Source organism: Rhipicephalus sanguineus, chromosome 5 (assembly GCF_013339695.2).
Source record: "Rhipicephalus sanguineus isolate Rsan-2018 chromosome 5, BIME_Rsan_1.4, whole genome shotgun sequence".
Taxonomy (NCBI): domain Eukaryota; kingdom Metazoa; phylum Arthropoda; class Arachnida; order Ixodida; family Ixodidae; genus Rhipicephalus; species Rhipicephalus sanguineus.
Genome location: NC_051180.1, coordinates 124,682,728 through 124,704,989, shown reverse-complemented (window position 1 = coordinate 124,704,989; position 22,262 = coordinate 124,682,728). Strand labels below are relative to the sequence as shown.

Sequence of the window (22,262 nt, the reverse complement as noted above, 5' to 3'; positions counted from 1 at the left end):
AGCTTGACAATCTCGAAGGCTGCAATATTTTGATCTAGGTCATATTTATGTTCAAAAAATTTACCAGAGATGTCACTACCGGTAACACCAACAACGGGCTTTTTACAAGGGTCACTACTTTTTACAACGTATTTTTTATTTTTATTCATATTGCTTTTTTTTATATTCATAATTTTTTTGCGTATTTAGTCATATTGTTATTATTTCTATTTTTTTTATAGTCAAGGTTTATCTTGTCAAATTGTCATCGACATGGTCACTGCGCATGCTTTTAATCCAATCCAGCTTAGGATCCAGCGAAATCCAAGGAACATGGCGGCGCCCGGTACACGAAAGAAAGTTATCCAAAAAGATGACTTAAAACGGTTAATGAGAGAGCGAAAGGAGGCATTAAGTCAGTCAACGAAGAAGATAACATCACCGTACGCAAGATATCCTTTCTTACTTTCGCCGCGATGTCCTGCCTGGAGTGTTGAATATTTGAAATTTTACGAGTTTGTGTGTTCTACCTTGTGTTGCAGCGCTGTTGTGTTGTTTTCCTTAATTTGGCGCACGTACAACAGTTTAGGTCAGCTGACTTGTTCGGTATGTGTCGTCCACGTCAAGAGTGAGACCCTGTGGGCAGCTCACGTCCTCGGGAAAGCGCACAAGCAGGTAAGTGAGGCCGCAGTACTTGGACTTATAAATGTTGACAAACGGCGCTGCATTTGATGCAATGCCTGGCGAGCTCACCGTCGATCCTGTGTGAGCGCGTGCGTTTGTTAATGTACTGCTCTTACATGACAGAATGTAGAGGACCTGAAAGAAAGCGCTGCCAATCGTCTACAGGCTGACAGTGTACCCGGAAAGCGCCAAAACGATGCCTCAGGTGACACCCAAGACGGTACGTCTTCCTACGATGTTTAACGAAACATGGCGTTGTGGGCCGCACTTGCTCTTTAACCGTCAAAACACTTTGATCGCTTGTGTTTCAGACAAGAACCGGACCCAGCCCGGCAGCTCCAGGTTAGTGTTCCTTTAATACACAGCGATATCGTGATCACTCTGGTAGTTAGTTTCGTGATAAGTTTTGATATGTAAATGAAATTCTAATATACATCCCGATCAGAAATATTCTTTACCTCATCTAGTACAGATAACGTCCGGTGATCACTGTTGCGTTGGGTTTTAAACAATTATCATTACGGGCTAGAAAGACCACAAAAGTGTGCTTGAAAGGTTGGTACGCGAGGCCACGTACGTATGTTGGATGGCATTGCAAAGTGCTACCAAGTGTTGATCGAACATTCAGAACTTTAAAATTCGCTATAGTAAAATCGGAAGCGTTTGAAACCATGCTGAAGATGTATGGCTTACGGCAGCTTATAATGTTAAATAGATGGAGGGAAGTTTCACAGCTATGATCTTTCAGTACTTGCCTCTTTCTTTGTTGCATTTTCGATGGAGGCGAAAATGTTTGAGGCCCGTGTGCTTAGATTTAGGAGCATGTTAAAGAACCCCAGGTGGTCGAAATTTCCGGAGCCCTCCACTACGGCGTCTCTCATAATCATATAGTAGTCTTGGGACGTTAAACCCCAGATATCATCATCATCATCTCCTTCTTTGTTGCAGCCCGCCTCACAAAAAGGCAAAGGGGCCTCTCCTTATGGCTGATTACTCGTCAGATGAGGATATGGACGTTGGCGAGTCCACAGTGAATTCGAAGCACACAGAATCTGCGCTACCAAAAGGCAAGTCAATCCTTTACTGCTCTTAATAAAGTCATGTTATACTCACTGTGTGGACACTAACTACATCTGCTGAGGTATTGTGCCGCTCAATTAAGCAGCCATTCATAGTGTGAAAAAAAATTATGGCTGATCCCTCCGTCAAGGAATCAGTATAACACGAAAGTGAAACATGTCGTCACAGAAGTAGTTGATTGTTTATAGTGTACTGGCATATGAGAGCTTGTACAATGTCTACTGCTGTTTGGCAGATATAGCACCGCTTGATGTAGACGCACTCACGTTGACACCTAGTGGCACATCTCCGTACCGACGACCCATGATCATGGGTTAACCCTTGCGGTAGCTGAAGTTGTCAAGATATACCTGGACACCGCATATGGTGAATCCCGTGCCAAGACGGCATCAACAACCACATAATAAACACCGATACTCGAAATGCACTCCTTGAAAGCATAGTGAAACGCGACGAGTGTCGCGTCTTCCCTCTAGCCTGGCCTTTAATTCTCACAGGGCCAGCGCGGTGCGACAGCCAGGCGAGCATCGGAGAGCTATTTTTTGATATCGATGGATACTATGAGCGAGGTTTTGGGCTGAAGCCGCCACCTTGCGGTGTGTTAAAGCGTTGATGAAAATTTGCTTCTCCAATTTGAAACGCGCCAAATGGGACGGTCGTAGCAACGGCGCGTTGCCGAAGCTAATTGCAAAGGCAACGAAGTTTTTTTTGTTTTTTTTTTAGCCTGGGTGGCACATATGTCACCGCCTTGTTATAAAGGGGACGCTCATAGCATCTATCCATCCATCCAAGAGCACAGTGAGAGGAAAGTGTGAAAGATAAAAGGCGCGTCCATGTAGCCTCCGTTATGTGTTTGGCGGTAGCTCAATGGGCTAAATGCTCCCTAGCCATTGTCGTGGACCGGGAGGTCGTGGGTTCGACTCCTGTCAACGGAACTTTTTCTTTGGCTTCTGATGTCCATTTTCCAGACGTATTTCCATGACGGAAATGCTTCATGAAAGTCTTGGTGGACCCTGGCACAAAACACTTTCGTTTTAAAAGATGCTCTCATAGGTGCGCAGCAGCAGTCACTAAGCCACCACTGTGGGATCATACTGTGAGACTAGCAAATGGCAACGCTATGCAAAAGCGGCCATGCACTGGGAATTTACTCTATTTATTCAGAGGAAAAGGAACAAACAAGTCACAGAGCAGAGAGTAAAATGTTTGTTTTTGTTCACAGCATAGTATTATGGATTCTTGAATGTAAGGATGATGCCACTGCACCACGAATAACATCTACATGGCACAGTCTCCACCTGTTTATTGAATTGAACTTGGAAGCCTAACTGAAAATCAAAAGAACATATTGTTTTTGCATGAACCAGTACGTGACTGCAACGTTGAAGTTTTCCTTCTTTTACTTCAAGACATGAAAAGGAAATAATAGCAGTTTTCATTTCAGATTGGCCATTTCTTTGCATGAATGCATTGCCTGCCCTTGTGCCTGAATCACATTACCTCATTTGTATATGCACACAAATCTGCTGTTCTAGAAGTGGCCACACCATTAGCGTAGTTTGTAAGGTGTCATATCAAGGAGGCAGGTTTGCTAGCTGTAGGCTCCAGCTGTTTGAAATCGGTGACTAATCATAGTTGTTTGGTGGTGGGAGACCCAGCCAGTAGTAATCACTGCAATGAAGCAACTCCTAGTCTGGCAGTTGCTTGTGATCACACTAGTGCTTAACCTGAAATAAGTGCAACAAATATTGGCAGCCACCTGGAAGACAAAGCGTAGAAAGCGATAGCAGAGTCCTTCAATATTCTCCTGGTCATGAAGCTGCGCCGTAACTCTATGAGGGAGCTTTGTGCCATGCAAGCGGAGGCCGCGGGGCGGCGCTGCGTCCATTCTGTTGGCATCGCGCCCACGGCAGCAGAGGTGGCTGCCGGTGTCACTGCGAAATATTGTGGCGTGTTAGCGCGTCCTTTTCGGCCGTATGTTTTTTCATGTGGCTAGTGTGTTGTGCCTGAAGGTCGGGAACGATGCCGCGTACCTGCTGCGTACTCGGATGTCGATCCGGATACAAGGGAAACGACGAAAAAGTGCCGATGTTCTCGCTTCCTCGAGACACCGAGCGGCGGGAAAAGTGGAAGCGCGCCATACCGCGACAAGGAACTGGTGATTTCACATTCGATTCCCCACATGTACGCGTTTGTGAAAAGCACTTTGACGAGAGTGACATCGTTCGCGTGGACCAGTGGATAATCGGAGGTGCTGTCGTGACGTCGCAGCGCGACGTTCCGAAACTGCCGAGGATTTTCGTGGCCTCCCGGCGTATTTGTCAAGCGCGAAAACGTCCAGAGATCGCTTGCCTAGACAGCAAACGCGTTCTAAGCGTCGTCGGGAACCATCATGAGATGTGGATACCGTTGAGGCTTCACCGACATTGTGCACGAGCCCCTCTGACACAGCTACTGCGGAGAAAAACACAGCTAATGAAGGTGAGCATATTGACCGCCTTGACGCACACTTACTCGTTGCATGCCCGTAAAACATGAGTTCGAGGAGTGCAACGTTCGCCGTTTTCTTTTATACAGGCACTGAGGTCACCAAAAACGTAGAGGTGGCATGCCAAACAGACGGACCCATATGCAGTTCCTCGCAGCTTCAAAAATTGGAAGCACACGTTCGTTGCTTGGAACGGCGACTTCAGCGCTACCAGCTGAAGCTTGCTAGGGTGACAACGCAAGAGAGGCGCACCTTCGTCATGCGAGCGAATGATTTCTTTAAAACGTTTAATATACACACAAGATATGTGTTGTGCATGTGTATTAGGGCAAACGTCTGTACTAAATAAAAACATTTGGTTTTCAGTGCTGGTGATCTAATAGGGTTTGAATCTGATGGATCAATAAACAGTTCCTAACCGTCGTGCGTAATAAGCCTGGTTCTGACGTGCTAATTGTATATGTATGAACACCTAATGAAGACCGAGACGCTTACGGATGCTGGAAATGAAGAAAAATAATTTAGCGGTAGTCACAACTGAAGAGCGCAATAAATACGTACTCACGAGTGATGATCATTTTTTGCGTTACGTGTTGACGCCGCCGACGTGGGACACCGACGATCAATTTTCGCGTTTGATGAGGCATGTAAGGCTTTCGCCTTGACAGTAAAAACAGTAAAGAAGGGTTGGGAAAAATACACATTACTGCATGAGCAAGCGAAGTTTAAACGCGGCACGCCACCGTAGTGATAAATGAACGCGAAATAAAACACGAAAACCTGGGGAAAGCCCTGTGAACTATCCCTCGATCATCGTTAATTTTCAAAGAACTAATTCATTCAAACTGGCTCTTGGTCTTTGAATAGGAGGCTATATTGCGATATATTCGTATACAACCACGTATAGCCTGAAATATTTGATATGCACGATAAAAAGTTGCAACCACTGTGTTTCCGCGACACGCGAAGATCCGCCAGAGTCCTTGAAGGACTCCGTATCATCCACAACGTTCCCCTAGATTCTTCAGAAAAAAAAAAACCTGCGTTTATAGCAGTAGTATATTGCGCACAGCGGAAGGAGCATGCGTTTGTTGCCATCGAATTTCTAGCTTTAAGGCCTCATTCGACACTAAATTGCACTGTATTAGACAGTCCCCGAATTTCCGTGAGGGTAACATCACTCTGAAGATGTACTAAACATTCGCGGGTACTTTCAATCACGTTTTGCAGTTCGGACGGGCGCCGTACAACTTCAGCGCCGGTGCCGCTCCGATGCCCACGCACGGGCGAGGGCGCCCCTAGCGGCTGCTCCTGTCCCTATATCAAACTTTCGCGGGAGCTTCATGACCAGGAGAAGTATTGAAGGACTCTGGCGATAGTAAGGTGCATATAGCAATACACCCCAGCCCCTCTAAGTAGCAGTAGTAGTGGTTCCATTCCGGCTAAGAAGAGACCAGGAAACATTACTACATAGATTGCAGCTGGGTGTTGCATATAGTACACAAAGATACCTTTGCAAGACTGGGCAGGAGCAAAACCCCAGCTGCAGTGTGTGTCACACGTCAGAGACTATTCACAGTATCCTGTGCGTGTGCCCTCAATACGCGACCGAAAGACAGTCACTTAAGTGCATCATAGCTCGTCTAGACTCCTGACCCTTTTCAGAGGAGAAGCTTTTGGGTGCTTGGGAACGTGCAGACCACACCCAATGGAGTTTAAAGTGCATCTTAATATTTCTAAGCGAGACAGGTTTAGATGCTCGTCTTTAGAGCATGTGCGGTATAAAGACTATCGCGCGTCCTGTCCCCTTGCAGGACAGTGTGACTCATTGTGCCGTACCGTAGTCACCTATCATCATACCTCCCTCTTTCTCTCCCTTTTCTCCTTACACCCGTGAGGAGTAGCAGGCTAGAAACCCACTTTCCAGGCCGACCTCTCCTCTTCCTTGTCATTAATGATCTTCTTCTTGAGGAAAGGAAAGACAGTTCTGCAACCCACAAGGGAGCGCGGCACAGCATTGTTAGGGGGTGGGAGGGAAAAGGGAGTGAAAGAAGAGGGCGAAAAGGAGGTCACCTTATTGAGAAATGAGCAGCCCCAACACCAAGAGCCAGGCTGAGCCACCTCTCTCCTCATCAAAAGCCAGTGGGCGGCCGGCGAGACTGGAAATCGAACCCAATACCTCCCACATAGGAGGTGGACACTCCAGCCACTTGACCACCGCTTGCGATGTGGCTCAAGTGGCATTCTAATGTGCGAGAGTGACACATTGGCACAATGATGCAGGGCGAGGCTACCGGGTGTCCCACAACATCATAATTATGAGAAGCACTGTCAGAGGGGTCACGGGTGTTGCTGCATCATTTGATTGTTTTAGCGCAAAGCAACACATGTGGTAACTTTCAACAGAACCCTTGTGTTGCTGCAGAGTGGAAAGTTGCAAACACGAATCTGAGCCATGAGGAAGCCGCATTTGAAAAAGGATAATACATAAAAATGCTCATGTGTTTTGTGTTTAAACATGCTGAAAAGTCCCAGCCTGTCAAAACTAACTGGGAGTCCTTCACTGCGGGGCCTGTCATGGCTGCATTATTGACTGACAACCACCCATACAATGCCATGAGATGTGGGTGTAAATGAAGAGACCATGAATGAGTGATAGAACCTGCTAGCTTACTTGCAATTTAAGTAGGAATAATAATTTATAGTGCAACAGAGGTGCAAGAACTGCTATATAGCACTATTTTGCTAGAGGTTTTAGCACCATGCATTGGAGCCGTTCAAAGTAGGTAGTTAGCTATTATTTAGTGCTTCAAGATTTGATACTAAAAGCTGCAGTATTTATAGTATTATTTGGGGGTTTATGCTTTATTCCATGCATGTTACATTGTGCAAAATGTTCACTTTGACAAGAAGCGCTGGCTTCACGTTAACAAGTGGAGTGGCGGAGCCGAGCACAGAAGTTTGCAATTGAGTATGCGAAGTTCTTTGGCCTCCCTTTGATGTACAAAAGGTCATCAAGTGATTATTTTCTAACTTGATGCTGCCGTGTCATTAATAGTCAACTATCATTACTGGCACATCCTCACCAATACCAAAATTGAATTGCTTTCGTGCTCAGCTCACCTGTCATTGTTTTCAGTGTACTACTTTGCACTCACAGAGACAGCAAAATACTGACAGATAATTCTCCACGACGTTCACTCCACCACTGCAGTGATTCGAGTCTGTGACCCATGAGCTTTCTGTTGCATTAAATAAAGAATGGGTATAGTATACTATAAATATTGGTTGTCAGTCCCCTTTAACATCTCAAATTAATCAGCCACTTGCCTCTTGAGAGCCCTCATGGAGCCCTCGAGAATGATTGTGTAAAATTAATCTCTAAGGAAATCATCAACACGGCATTTTCTGTTTTTCCAGACTTTTTTGATAAACCCTCCGTTAGTCAGCCGAAAGAAACTACGCCAAGTCAGCCTCCGCAGCCAAAGCCGCAGACATCGTCTAAGAAGGCAGCTGCAGAAGCCTTGCCAGAGGGCTTCTTTGATGACCCCATCTTGGATGCAAAGGTATATATATATAGATTAAAAAAACAGCTGCAATTCTTCCTTCCACATAACGATACTGTCTAGTTTACATTATATCATGGATTGTGGCAGTCGCGTGAGGATCATACTTCATTTTTAAAGCTTTTCGTCTTTGTGAGTGCTTTTAATTGGTTTGTTAACGAGGGTTGTAACATAAGAATGACAAGGGGAATTGATCAAGGGGCTAGATTTTATTTGACACAGCCATGTGAAGGCAACAGATAATGAAGCCATGGTGGGCATTATTTGAGCTGTTGTACCTAACAAAATAAAGGAAAATGAAATTGAAGGAAAAAACCACTCATCAGCGGTGGGATCCAAGCCCGAAAGCTCCACATTACATGTGCTGTGGACTACCCTGTGCATTAAATAATTCTGTGCAGATTTCTCGCAGTGTTTCCTTCTTAAAGGGATACTGAACAAAATTTTCGCCGCCGAGATAAATGACTCAATTGAAAGATTGGGTGCTGAAATTTGCTGAAACAACCTTCATTTCAGCCAGAGATTAGCAGAAAATAATGATTTTAATCCATTTTTCGCGAATTGGCGCGTCTAGCGGCCGCGCCGCGAACTAGAGAGGAAGTGACTCGAAACTCTGCGGATAGTGACTCGCCAACCGTGCTCGCAGCAAAATCGCTTACCAATCGACATCGCAAGCCGCCACCCGCTGCCGCGCGTCTCTCTCAAAACGTGTTTTCACGGTCGGGAAGGTGCTCTCCGTGCGTGTTCTCAACCGGCAGCCAACGACGCCATTGCCGCGCTCTCGGCCGTATATTTGTTTTCTCAAGCGGAGCTTGCGCCCACGTCTACGAATTTGCCGTCTGTGTTGTGTGCTGCTACGTAATGCGAACGGTGAAGCACCTGACACAACGCAGAATGCCTCAACGCTGTTCTGCGCTAGGGTGTGCCCTGTCATACCTTTCCAACAGAGCTGAGGCTTCGAAGGATATGGATTCGCGCTGCGCGCCCATCGCAGCCAACGTGGGCGCCTTCAAAGCGTGACTTTTTGTGCTCCGAACACTTCGAGGATAGTGACTATGAGTTACTGTGTAAATTGCTGGTCCCGGCTGCCGACCCACGTTGGGCTACGGCGGCTCGTCTGGCTCGTCTTCCTTGCTGTCGCTTGACACAGCAGAACGGTCACACGCATATGGTTGTATTTGGCGCATCCGTTTTGGAGGCCTGTCGAACTCGGAGTCGCAATGACCGCTCGTGGAACCACTGTCACTCGCACCTTGCATCTTTGCGCTCTCGCGACACGCTCGGTAGTTGTAGCGGTTTTTGAGGAATAAGCGCTATTTTGTTTCCTATGTGGGGAAAAGAGGACAAGGCTCAGCGCCACACCAGCCACCCTCGGTTCTTGAGAGGAGAGGTGGAGAAAGGGAAGTGGCAGGGCAGGAGAGAGCGTGCCGGTTGCCCCCCTCTTGCTGGAGCACTCGACGTCACGTCCGCCGACAAGCGCAGTGGCATGCAGCCGCCGCGCTCTCACAATCCACTAAAAATACGGCCAACTGCTCGAAATTACGTGAAATAAACGCTGCGTACAGGAACAGTCGTGTCGTCCGAGTCGAATGTAAGGGTTTTCATAGCTTTTTCATATTTCTGTTCAGTATCCCTTTAATGTGCATAAAAGCATGATGCAGCTAAGCCTGCTGAGCAGTGCACACCAGCACAGCCGATACCACGAAAAGTTTAGGAATTTTTTCTTTGCAAACCACCGATTAGAGTGTTGAAGCACACTGGATCTATGCTGCATGATCACCATCTCACGGAATAAGGTAGTAATGATGCCATTGTCAAAGCAGCTAGTGCCATCTAGTAATGGCTTGCAGAAATTGACAAGCATGCTTTGACCATGCTGTTCAAGTTTCACTGGTTCGCCGCTGCACCGTTGGAGTACACACATGCAGCTGCACATGTGATGCCTAGTGTCTCTTTTCTGTTTCAAAATTTTTGCACTCCAGAGTGAAAGTGCTGGCTTTACATGAGTAAATTCAGTAACTGACACCACTGCATGTAACTCTTTCATCGCATGGCTAATGTTCACACTTCCTGGTAATTTAGTATAACTATGATGGGGGGGGGTCCTGCTGCAGAGCCGGAAGGTCATGGGTTCAGTTCCCACCCACAATGGCCTTATACCACGCACATGGAGGAAAAATTCTCATGTACCATATTTTAACAGTGTAACAAATTATCCCAGATGGTCAAAATCAGTGTGTCGGAATGAAACAAAAATAAAAAACGAACGAAAAAAACGATATTTTTGACCAGAACGAAAATGTAACCGAATCTTTATCTATTATTATTTAATTCCGGAGTGAAACTGAAATTTTGTAAATCGTTTTTCGGTTGACTGACGAGAAAACTTGGCAATCCGGAAGAACTGAGGTCATGCATGAGCAATTATGCATATCTCAGGGTACAGTATTAGTACGTACCTCATGTAGGAATTCCAAAGCAAAGTTGAAGTTGTGCGAAAAACTAAGAAAGTGGCAACCAGAGATGTTTATATTAACGCTAGCGGTCCTTTGCGTGCCTGTCCTCAGGCCAGCGTGGAGAGGGCATTGTCGGCGCTGAAGTTTGTTATAGCAAAAGCTGTTATGTGGTCACAACATCCGATTTTGGCACCATAGTTGTCCGCCATCGCCAGTGTCCATAACTGGTATTGCGTGAAATAAGAAAAAATGAAATGAGAAACAAATTTCTAGGATTAGATGAGATTTTAACCCGTGCCCTCTGCGTGGCACTCGAGTATGTATTACGAAACAGTGCCACGCTGGTGCTTGCAACTCCTTCGCAAAAATACTTCATACAGGTGTCATGTCGGGCAAGGAATCGTGTTAACATATGTAATATAGCGTGGCAGAAGAGCAAAAGAACAACCTGGCTTCACACAATGTTAATTGCGCAACGAGTCGGTCGTTGAATGCTTCCAACCCATTACAAAGGGGTCAGCCACAATTCTTCATCGTCATCAGCCACAGCACAAAGTGCACATAATGCTTTACAGATGTGTAGCGGATAGCACGATTCTCTGAATAATGACGATAAATGGCATAGGGGGTGCTTCACTACTTCAGAAGAATTAAGATGATTTATTGCGTAGTGGGTAACTTCGATGTGTACTTGTATGAGTTGCCCCGTTGTAGAGTCTACAACGGGCTCTAGAAAGGCCGCTCTTCCAGCTTTCGCTGTGACTGTGCTGTGTGTTCTGCACAGGCCTGGCAATTTTTTTTTATCAGAACAGCGGTCTCGTACATCAGAGTACACTCAATGACGTGCTGCTTCTAAGATCATGCTCACAACCTTGACACAAAGCATTGAGCCCGCTAAAAAAAATCGTAATTGATTTTTGAGAAAATAAATACTATGACTTTGAAGGGTACTGGTTTATGCTAATTGATAGGAATTCGTGGTACAGTTACTTCCGCTCCTCTGAAGAACGTGTTTTACCCCTGTCCCACTTTTTTAAAGAAAGGGACACTAATGTCAAATATTAAGTCGACATTGATTGTTAAAATAACGGTCCGGAAACCTCGTAGTGCTACTTTTGGGCCAAGGAAGTGCTAATTTTGAAATAAAATCACGTTTTATTGGTCCGCATCGCGTTAGCGCACTTAAAATCACCGGCCTGAAAGCGGTGTTTCTCACGTCACTGCTGCCGTGCCCAACATTGCCCGCCTTTACTGCGCGGCGGCGTGCGCCATTCGGGCATCCGGCAACATCACATGCATGCAGCATTTTGTCGAAATTTCTGTCAGAGCGACTTTCACAAGCACGCAGAACACACGCCGCAGTACGCGATACCAAAACTACCACTGAGATGCGACCGCGTGAGCGAAGCAGGGTGCCGGGCAAAGGGCATTTCGGCGAAAACGGAACCTTTGAACCACGCGCACCGTACCCCATGGCAACGCCAAAGAGATTCTTTTTTCCATGAATCAAACAGAAACGAACAAGCATTTTATTACGTCTCTTGATACACGGGAGGTTCTTTTTTTATTGCAGCTAGTTTGATTCGAACTCTCTCACGTCTTCAGGATCATTTCCAAAATTTGCCGCTTGTGGCGCTCATCGTGTGATACATTTAGCTTAATTTCTTGGTAAGTAGGGCACTGCTGTTGATAATATTGCCATTTTAGACGTTGTCATACATTGAGCTTTCAATCTGACATAAATTGTTATTTGCCTTTAGTGGTACTTTCAGGGGTGAGACAGCTGCGCATATTGCGCATTTTTGATACAATTCCGTTTTCCTTCGCCAAGCTGCTCCCAAAGCATGAAAACCACAAAAATTGCGCTGAACTGCTCCAAAACAGCCTCGAAAGCCAGAATTTCGATGCCACGTCAGCTTCGTTGAGAAAAAAGGCTGAGTTTACAACGTGATTTTCCAAGTAGCGCCCAGCACCTGGGATGCCAAGAAAATGAAATGTTCGCAAAACGCGTAGACGCGCCCAATCAAGTTTCTGTGCACCTTTCCAATGAGGGCTCCCATGAAGCCGCCATAACCTCCTCTGGGTTGTTGTAAATATGTGTGGTGCCCCAAAAATGTTCTGCCGTGCCCCGAGGTGCTGCTTCTCGCTAGGCAGTGTCTTCAAGCGCTATCAAGTGACGTGCCTAGCGGGAATGGCTTTCAGGTTCTTCGTTGTGCGTAGCGTGTTCCTCCGGAGTGGTTTTCGCGTCGACGCTGCTGCATGTGGTCACCTTCGCGCGCGTTTGCTGTGGAAGTGTTTGTACCGTTACGACCCATACCATGCACAGGAGAGCCATCACCCTTGTTGCATCAAGTTCAACGCGGCGACAACTAGCTTCTTGCATGTGGCGTGTCTGCGCGATGCTCTGGCGGTTTTTCACGCCGAAGCCGGCAGCGGACTGATGCGAAGTGCCTTTGTGTCGTTCCCCAATAAATGCATGAAGTACGCTTACAACGGCGCTATGCTCACAGTACCGTACGCGATAGTCAGTGCAAGATAGCTTTATGAGATAGTCAATGCGGCGAGGTATCTTGGCGCCCACGCCGCGCTCTCGAAGGCGGTCCCACATGTGGGGGCAGCGAACGGCAGTATAGCGCGCCTTTGTTCTCTCCTGCTCCAAGCGTGCAGTAGGTTTCACGCTTCACCGACCGCGCGGCCGAGCTGAAGGCACTTATTGTGATGTCCTCCTTACAAACATTGACCTACAGGAAGCTCTGAGAAGCTTGAAAAGCTAAATAAGCAGATCTACAAAAAAATCAGTTTCACTGCAAGTGAAGCAATGAATGCAATAGCATCAAATTGTAATATTATACGAAGTCAGGCTGGCAGCTAACACTTATGAATCCGATCTCGCTTAACTACAAAATGCTGTTGTAAGAGAATACGGCTGCTCAAAGGAGAGAAGCATTGAAATCACATCACTTAGAAGGGTATACGAGCCGTCTGTGATGCCAGCCGAGAGAGCGCACACGCCAGCGATCGTGACCGCGCCCTTAAAGTCAAAGTCCACAGCTGCTGCTCGAGTGACCCCCTCCCCTCTCCCTTACGTTTCCTGTCTGCATGAGTAGCAATCAATGGCAGGCCTGGCATGTGGTGTTATGTTATTGTATGCGGCCTCCGTGCATCGGAGATCGGTTGGTTCATTTCATCTCTGCCTCAGCCGCGCTAGTCGCCCTCGCTCACGCACTTTTACCCACAGGTAAAATACATGATGCGCAAGGGATGTTATTGATTTGGACTTTATACGGGACGTGACTGCGATGCCGACAGCAAAAACCTGTTTATATCCATATAATTGCTATCGCAATAAAAGCCAAAGCAGTAATCTGCTAAATTATATATTACTGATCTTAAAAAGGCCTACTGCTATGTAACTGCAATTCTTGTGCAATCACATTCTTTTTGTTGTTGTTTTTTTTTTCAAATTTTAATGAAGTAAACCTAGTTTTCAGAACCTTTTTTTTTTTCAATTATTTCATGTGTTTCTTAAAGGAGTACTGACATGAATTTTAAAATTTTTCGGGTTGTTGCTCTAAATGAAAGCACGGGTGTCGAGAACCCTAAAAAGAGTGTCGTGGTGCCTGGGGATGCATTGCATATATTTTTAATACCGCTTCTTTCAACCAGCAGTTTCGGTTTCGGTTTCGAGAGGGCGGCTTCATAGTGACGTGTCAAGTCTGCCGGTGACGTCACGGGCAGACTGCAACCCACGAAATATGCACCTGCTGTCCTTTGCTGTCAGTCGAACGTGGTTCATGATGAATGAACTGTCGTCCAGTGCCTCCGACAGCAATTTCTGTGATTTAGGCTGCATGCAGAACCCAGATTTCGCAAACCAAGTGAGCTGACTTGAAACGTCATAGGGCTCTCCATGCGGTGAAGCTGCCTTGCAGATGCTGGGAGATGAAAACTTTAAAATCAAACTTAAATATTTATACGTGTTTCCCGGATGCGGTGTGGGGAGAGCGTTAACACTACATGCTAAGGAAACCAAAAACGGCCGTTTTGCTGCACTTCAAAATCGTGTCAGTACTCCTTTAATCAGGCTAGATAGGTCGCATAGTATTTAAAGAGGTAGTATAGTTCATACCTGGCAATACTTTCTCCAAAGGCTACTTCAGTGTTAAATCTGTCCTAGGCCAATTTAAATATGTACTTGTTCCCCCCAAGTTGCTACAAATCTGTTTTTCAAGCTCCTGAGATGGCACAAAAAATTCCGCTAACTGCTCCAAATCAAGGTTCTTCTGCTCCCAAATTGAAATTTTGCTGCTCCAAAAACTGCTCCCAAATCAATTTCAGCCATTTCACCCCTGTACTTTTAAGAGAAGGGTAAGTAACTATATCGCAAAAGCAATGTTTTTTATGATTACAGTCGAGCCCGACTATATCGAACCCGTTTATATCAAATTATCCCGTATATCGAACAATTTCTAAACACGGTAAATTTACATTGAGAATATATAGCAAAAGTTACTGTTACATCGAACGAAAATAGCAACGACAACCGATATATCAAACTCCATGTGCCTCAAAAGTGCCCCAGCAAGTTGGCTTTCCCTCGCGGTGGCGGAGAAAACTGCCGGCGCCACCCTAGAAAAAGTGGTTTAGACCTGGTTGTGCACGGGCGAACACCCCCCTGCAAGAAATGATCCTGGCCCGCTCGCAGCGCTTACAGCCAATCAGAGGCCGTCGTGCTTTCTCCGAGGTACAGAGGCAGTAGAAGTGAGCGCCATTTTTTCTTTCTTTATGCTTGTGTGCCTGCTGCTGCCTGTTTTCCTCGAGTCCTCATTCAGCGTGGTCCGTGCTGGTGGTGTTGCCTGTTGGTGCTCTGTGAACCTTCGTGTCGGCAGGGAGCTTAAGATCGACTTGCTCGGAGCTCTTTCTATGTTGAGTAGATCGTGGGCAGATGTCACGAAGAAGACGATCCAGAACTGCTTTAGGCGTGCCGGCTTCCGCATGCCTGGTGATGACACCCCAAATTCCGATGAAAGCACTGAAAACACCGCAGGTGTTTCCGCCGAAGTTTGGAGCGAGCTGGCAGAGTTCCCGGGAGCTATCGACGGATCGACATTCGACGAGTTCGTCAGTGCGGACGATGATGTCGCCATCATGGGTGAGCTACAAGATGAGGACTATGTTGCAGATGTCGTGCCGACCACGAGCCAAAGCGACAACAATAAGGAAATTCACGATGGCCCATTGCCTACATCCTCCGAAGTGATTAGTGCACTTGCGTTGGTCCGGCGCTATTGCGTGAATGTGGAAGGTTGCAGCCTCAGCTGGTCCGACTCGTTGGACAACGTGGAGGTGTGTGTGCTGTCGCAGGCAGCCAAGTCGTTGACACAGAAGAAAATCCAGGACTATTTTGTTCCAAAGTAGGGCACGCAAGTAAGCCACCATATTAATAAAGTACTTTTCTTATTGTTATGTGCCTTTGTGTCAAAATCCTATAGCGGGCCTATATCGAATTATGCCATATATCAAACTAATAAACGTTTTTTGGCGAGTTCGATATACCCGGGTTCGACTGTACCTTACTTCAAATTTTTGCATTAAAAAAAAACCTTTACGAACCGTTACGGAACATTTTCTTTCGTTCCGTAACAGAAATGGAACGGAGCTTTTTGCAGTGGAACGAGACTAAAACAGAAACAAAAATAATTTCAAAAAACATTTCGACCAGGGTGTCAGAACGTAAAACATTTTGTTCTGACACCCTGGTGAAAATTAACATAAGACTCCCTCACAGCAGTGCCTCTTGTAGCCACTTTGTTGCTTACCAAACCCTATCAACAGGGGCTGAACAGCTGCGCCACACTTGTTTACCTGCGCCATCCTACGCCGAATCACCCCTGTTGCGCCAAAGCCCCATGAAGCCCCGTGCCCGAAAACGTGACTGAAACATCGTGCTTTCTGTTTCGTCCAAACAGTTATAGATTCAGTTTCATCAAGGCTGTGATCGGCTATGGAGGTTGGCTCAACAGGCAATATGCTCCACGGAAGAGAAAAAAAATAGAAGAAAGGAAAGGACGTCTCACAAGTGTTTTTAAGCTCATTACACCAAAGTGTCTTGTATGCAAAACTAAACTTTATTTGAGAGGAATCGTCTTTTATATCCAATATTGCGTAGCACCAAAATAACAAAATGTCAAAATTATTTTGCTGTTCTGGAGAAGTTTAGCCTAGAAGAAAACTTCCTGGATACGAGCATATTTCCCCAGACATTGTACTAAGTAGCACGACTGTGTTCATTGGGAGACGAACTATATAAAGCAGAACGAAAAGGACAACAAACGTGTGTACAAAGCTAAATAAAGCTGTTGCGCAATTTAGCATAGTGTTTGCCAAATGCAGCATTGTACAAATGCTGCTCCATAATTGCTGTGAAACGGTGCTACATCTGCTCTGAACGGTCTTTCCGACTGCCCCAAACTTGCTCGAAAAAGTCTTTCTGGCTGCTCCAAGCCTGCTACAAAAGGCACTTTTGCCTGCTTCCAGGACTACTCTCAAACCCATGTACCCTGTTCCACCACTCCATCAGTCATCATCAATGAAATGATTATATAAAACAGCAAAATTAAAAATGTGTTGCCCTAGAGAATTTATGTGCAAATATTCTGCACTTACATTATAAGTGTGATGGCGCTGGCAGCCAGTAAAGTAATTGCGCTTTTACATATTTGTTTTGGGCTAATCTTCGCAGTAACATGTCCACAGGGTGGGCGCATCCATTTCCTACATTAGAAAAAGTGTTGCTTCCACCTTTCAAGTATTAGTATATGTAATTTTCATTTGCTGTGTGTCTGTAGTTACTATATCTTTCCTGACTACTACTGACAACCTCTACTCCGTGAACTGTAGTAGTGGAACCATGTTGTTCTTACATGCCCTTTAGTGAAACTAAGAAACATTTTTCAGAAGCTGATTTGTCTGTGGATTTATTATTTAGGCAAGGAACGTGGAATACAAAGACCCAATTGAAGAGGAGTGGGAGAAATTTAAGAAGGAAATTGCGGAGGAAACAACGGTAAGACAACATTTTCCTAAACATTTATCTTATTAGCTCCTTTCAACCTGCTCTGTTGGAATGATTTCCTTTATATTTCAGCTACTATATGCATTTGAAATACATAGTACGCTTGCAGAGAAGCTTTAATTTAGTGTCGTTGACATATGTGAAAAGTTGATTGTGCATCAGACACCTGAACGTTTTGTGATAATGTGAAAACAATTTCTCAAGCATCTGCATGTTTTTATCGCACCTGCGATGTGCCTTGTCAGACTTTGCAAAGGAATGACCGTAAAAACACAAGAGTGAATGGCCTCCTCCATTTCCTTCAAAGCCGAGCCACATTGCCACTGTAGTACATCCAGCTTGACTACAGAAGTTAGATGAATACAATATGCGCTTGGGCACAAAGGCTCTTGATGCGTGGAGGGTCGTCTCGTCTCCCTAGCCATAATATCTATGTTCTTCTTAGTCAAAGCAAGTGATGCAGCAAGTTCTTTTTTTTAGCATCTACTGATCTTTTTGCCGTGACTAAAAGTATGGGGCACATTCATTGAACAAAATTCTGTGTGAGATGCAGGGGAAAATCATTTGCATTCTTTCCCCACGACGTGCCTAAGACTTGCAGTCCTTCAGAGGATCACGCTCATTAGATGCCATCAAACTCTTTCATAGCATGTTTTGTAAGTTTGACTTGATCTGCAACTCGTTTTAGTGCCGCATTCAGGATCACAAACTGCGAGATTTAATTTCAGCTTGACGTCTTGTACGTAGAATTGTACACTTATTGACTGCTGTATCCAGAGTCATCGCACCCATCTCTTGTGGTTCTAAACAGTGTGGAGAATTTTTTGTAGTAACAGCAAAGCAGCTGATAAGCTGATCTAGAAAATTGGCCAGTACACCTCCCTTTAAATATTTGTCATTTAGTTATGCTTGTTATCATTGCTTATCTTTTAGCTTGCTTATCAATGATGCATAAGCAAGCCATACATGTGCAGGTACACTATCACACGACATCTTTTGCGATTGTAGCTAGTTCCTCGCTTGTGTTATGTTCAAAACTTTTCAAGAAAAATGAGTCACCTGATGTCTCAAGGATGGCACATGTGTTGAAATCCTGCAATAATTATTTACTCTTATGCAGTGTTGGCAGTAACGCGTCACAAGTAACGCCATTACCGGTAACGCGTTCCTTTTTTTGGTAATTTAGTAATGTACTCGTTAACATTGCGAGACTGTAATAGGTAACGTACTTACGTTAACATTTTTCGGTAGCGCGAGGTGTCACGTTACTCGTTGCTTTTTATTCCAGTTACCCCGGGAGTCTTACACAAAACTCCTGCGTCTCATAGGCGCCACATTCCTGGGGCTATCCTTATGTCGCAAGCGTCGGAATGCTATTGGCCTGCGGGGTGTTGACAATAGGAGTATCATCTAACGCATTCGTCGAGCACCTATTTGCCGTAGCTGCAGACATGTTCACTAAGAAGCGAGCCACGCTGTCCGATGACAACTTAGAAATAGAGCTGTTGCTTCGATTCTACGAGTTGTCCCTGCAATATTATAGGGCTGTGTATCAGTTCTGTTTTTAAAATAAAATTCGCTTCTATCCGCTTTTAACTGTGGGTATATTATTCTGGTTGTTGAATTCCTGAGCAAGCGGGGCTGTCCTTTAACGCCTTCACATGAACACCGGCAATTTTCGCGGCAGTTGTACAGGTTAAAGGGGCAAAAATAAGTTATGCTGGAATGATTTTTTTCTGGCACTATGCAATTTAAGGATTTCTTTATTCCTACAATATCTGCGCGTACGTTTTGTTCGCTAGTAGAAGCACACTGTCAGAATTACTGTAAATTTGTTGAGAGATCAGTTATGTTTTCTTTCCGGAGAGCGTTGATGATGGCATGTCATTTTATGTTGACTGTCACGTTGAGAAGTGGCTTTACCATGTGCTACGAAGTTATCAGCCATCACATGCAACTCTACAATAAGCATTAGGCCACTGTAATATTGCTAAAGTCTGGCACACTTGTGCAAAGTTTCTAGTTATATAGTAAAAGCTCGTTAATTCAAATTTCGAGGGACCAAAAAAAATGTCCATATTAACCAAATGCCGAACTACCGAAAGTGACAAAAAACAATAAACAAATGTCTGTTAGATAAATACACTCTCATTTTCTTGATGAATACATAAATTCTGCACTTATTCTGTAAAAGCCACAATTTTCGTCATCCTGCGACTAAGCTCTCAATGCGACCATGGAGCAAGATTCCCGTGTTTAATTAGTAGCCCGAAACGTGCTCTGCACCCCTCCCTTATTACATATCGCCACCACCAACACGCGCATGTGACGACAGTTCTTTTGCCAGTAAAATGGCTGGCAACTGATTGTTCGCCCATCACAATGTAGCAAGCGAATTTTATGCCAGCATGTGGACTGCGGCTGAAAGCTCTTTAACTTCAACAGCTTCCACCATGTTAGGGTTTTGTGACGTTGGGTGCGCATTGCATCTAGTCGAAACGAAGCTACTGAGGGCCGGATCCGCGGAGGATGAAACCGTGGTCACTTGCCCGCTTCGGCCGCTCTGCCTTGTGTGAGTGAGCCTTAAATGATGAAGATAGCGATGCAGACAGTGCCGCCTCGTTTCGATTGTTCGCGAACACCGTTTTCTCTGTTTTGCGTCGCACTAATTTAGCGCTTCGAGGATCGTCCGAATTAACCGGGCTGCGGCCAAATATGACCGAATTAGCTAGAGTTTGATGCCATTAAACAATGCATATGCTAGCCGGGACTAGAGAACACGTCCGACTTATCCGATTCTTAGGTCTTTGCGAATATTCAAGCAGTTCAAATATTCGAACGAATATTACAGTTTTCTAATTCGCTACGAAACGAATTTAAATTAATCTAAATTTTATAGTATTCGAAATGAATGGACATAAACCGCACGTAACCCCCTGTAAAGGTGGTTTCACTGCGGTGCAGGGTTGCTGTACTGTGAATACACCTGTCCAGGGGAAATCCGCACTGCCGCGAAGCCCCACTTCAAGGTTAAATGAACTACTCTCACATCGATTCATAAATTTTAAACTTAAAAGCTCGTTATACTGGCTTATATGCTTTAAGTAAAGTAAGTTTGAAAACAAAATGTATTTTACAGGTTACCACTCGTATTCTACCTAAAGTCAAATCCTACTACTATTCGAAGTTGCTTTTACTTGCCTTTGAACCAAAAAGAATGACATTTGTACATGTCTTGTTTAAAATTTTAAAAATATTGTGCAGGTTAGTTGGGTCATGACATATATTCTCATTTTTCTTTATAATACTATAATATGTTATACAATATGTTATTATAATATGTTATAAAAATAACAACCACCATCTTGACTGCTGGACTATTCTATATTGTAAATTAGTTATAAATATATTCGCAACAGTATGTAATATATACTATTTGAATTCGGTTCAAAATTATTCAACCAAATCACTGTTCGCTTTGAATTCACTTCGAACCTAAAATGCTCTATTTCCACAAGCCTACCAACTTTCCAAATTAACGAAGGTTGTATTAAAGAGCTTTTGCCATACCAGTAATTTAGTTAATTGATTTTGTTAGAGGCTTTATGTGAAATATAAATGTTAGGTTTATTAAGTTGTTATGATAGTTCCTGCAGCGAGGGCGCACTGATTCAAATTTGTGACCCTGGGAAAAGTAACGTGCGTTACTTTTTTTCGGTAACGGTAACACGTTACCTTTTTTTTGTAAGTAGCATAGGACGATAATGCGTTCTTTTTTTTGTTAGCATAACGAGTAACGTATTTTGTAGTTACCTTTTTTTGGTAATGCATACAACACTGCTCTTATGTGTGATTGTAACAGAGTTGTCTTCATGGCAGCATTAAACCATGGGCTGGGTGAAAAAGCAAAGTGCTTTCTTGAGCAGGCTAGCACTAGTAGTACTGTATTAACATGCTGAATTGAGCACAGAGAGACTGCGACTTATGCGCACTGCACATTTGCGATCTTAGAATTTGTGGCTTACAATCGCATTTTTTTCCAGGTGTCCGAAGCTATCATGGCCGAAGATATAGAGGAAAGCAAAGCAGAGCGTGACATTGAAGAAATAGACGAGCAAATGTAAATATGCCTCATTTTTGTCATGTCTCGTCTTCATCTGTTAATGGCTGATGCAGCATGCATGCTTATAAAATGAGACGCCTTAGTCTCTTTAATATGCAGTACTATGGGAAGATGGCATGTTTTTATAAAGTGCAATATGTATTCAAGAATGTCTGAATGCATTAATGGGGCCCTGCAATGCTCCATTCCCCGGGTACTGGCCAGGGGATGGTGGTTTCTTCGTTAGATTGGAAAATTCGTAAAATCGAGTTTCGTTAGATTAAGTCTTAACGGTACCACTATTTCGTGTTCCACAAATATTTTACTGTTGCAGAGCATACAAATGAACTTTAAGCTTTGCTGCGTATTGAGAAAGTAGATGTTTGATCTGCTAAAGTGGACTTGACCAAGTTAAACATAACAGTGTGCCAACTAACCTGAGCAACACCTGACCATTTGATAGAAATACAGTGCAGTGCATTAAAGTCCATTAACACTTAACTTTAGGTTGATGTTAAAAATTCTGACCACGGCAGTTGCCTTATATGTATTGCCCTATGAAATGATGGCATTAATGCTTACTCACCATGGCTGTGCATAATTCTTCTGTTCCAGTCACAACTGGCAACGGGTTGAGCATCTGCAGCAGAGGAAGGAAGAGCTCATGAAAAAAGAAGTTACTGCAGAGGAAGACAATCAAGACAACAAAAGCGATTTGGAAGATGAAGAGTACGAGGAGTTCCTCAGCTGGCGAGCAAAGGGCGTATGGAAAGAATGATTGCATCTCATTTTGTTTTCGCACCGAGTGACTGACTGATATCTTGCTCTACTG

General features: G+C 44.5%; 2 protein-coding genes across 3 annotated transcripts in view; both read left to right on the top strand.

Moving 5' to 3' along the window:
- Window positions 1-22,262, top strand: part of LOC119394219 (uncharacterized) — a 273,711-nt gene that overhangs the window by 231,396 nt on the left and 20,053 nt on the right. The gene's annotated exons all lie outside the window — the stretch shown is intronic.
- Window positions 277-22,227, top strand: LOC119394218 (zinc finger protein 830). The gene is made up of 9 exons (XM_037661505.2): window positions 277-431; window positions 555-654; window positions 787-883; window positions 975-1,005; window positions 1,612-1,730; window positions 7,652-7,797; window positions 17,242-17,319; window positions 21,372-21,448; window positions 22,046-22,227. Exons 1-9 carry the CDS (start codon window positions 313-315, stop codon window positions 22,206-22,208), a joined length of 930 nt encoding a protein of 309 aa, XP_037517433.1. The 5' UTR covers window positions 277-312; the 3' UTR covers window positions 22,209-22,227.

Bases quoted from the DNA above. Each gene is read 5' to 3' on its own strand.
- LOC119394218 (XM_037661505.2), top strand. From the start codon at position 313: ATGGCGGCGCCCGGTACACGAAAGAAAGTTATCCAAAAAGATGACTTA. The intron at 655-786 runs GTAAGTGAGGCC...CTTACATGACAG, and splicing joins TCGGGAAAGCGCACAAGCAG to AATGTAGAGGACCTGAAAGA. The intron at 1,731-7,651 runs GCAAGTCAATCC...CTGTTTTTCCAG, and splicing joins AGAATCTGCGCTACCAAAAG to ACTTTTTTGATAAACCCTCC.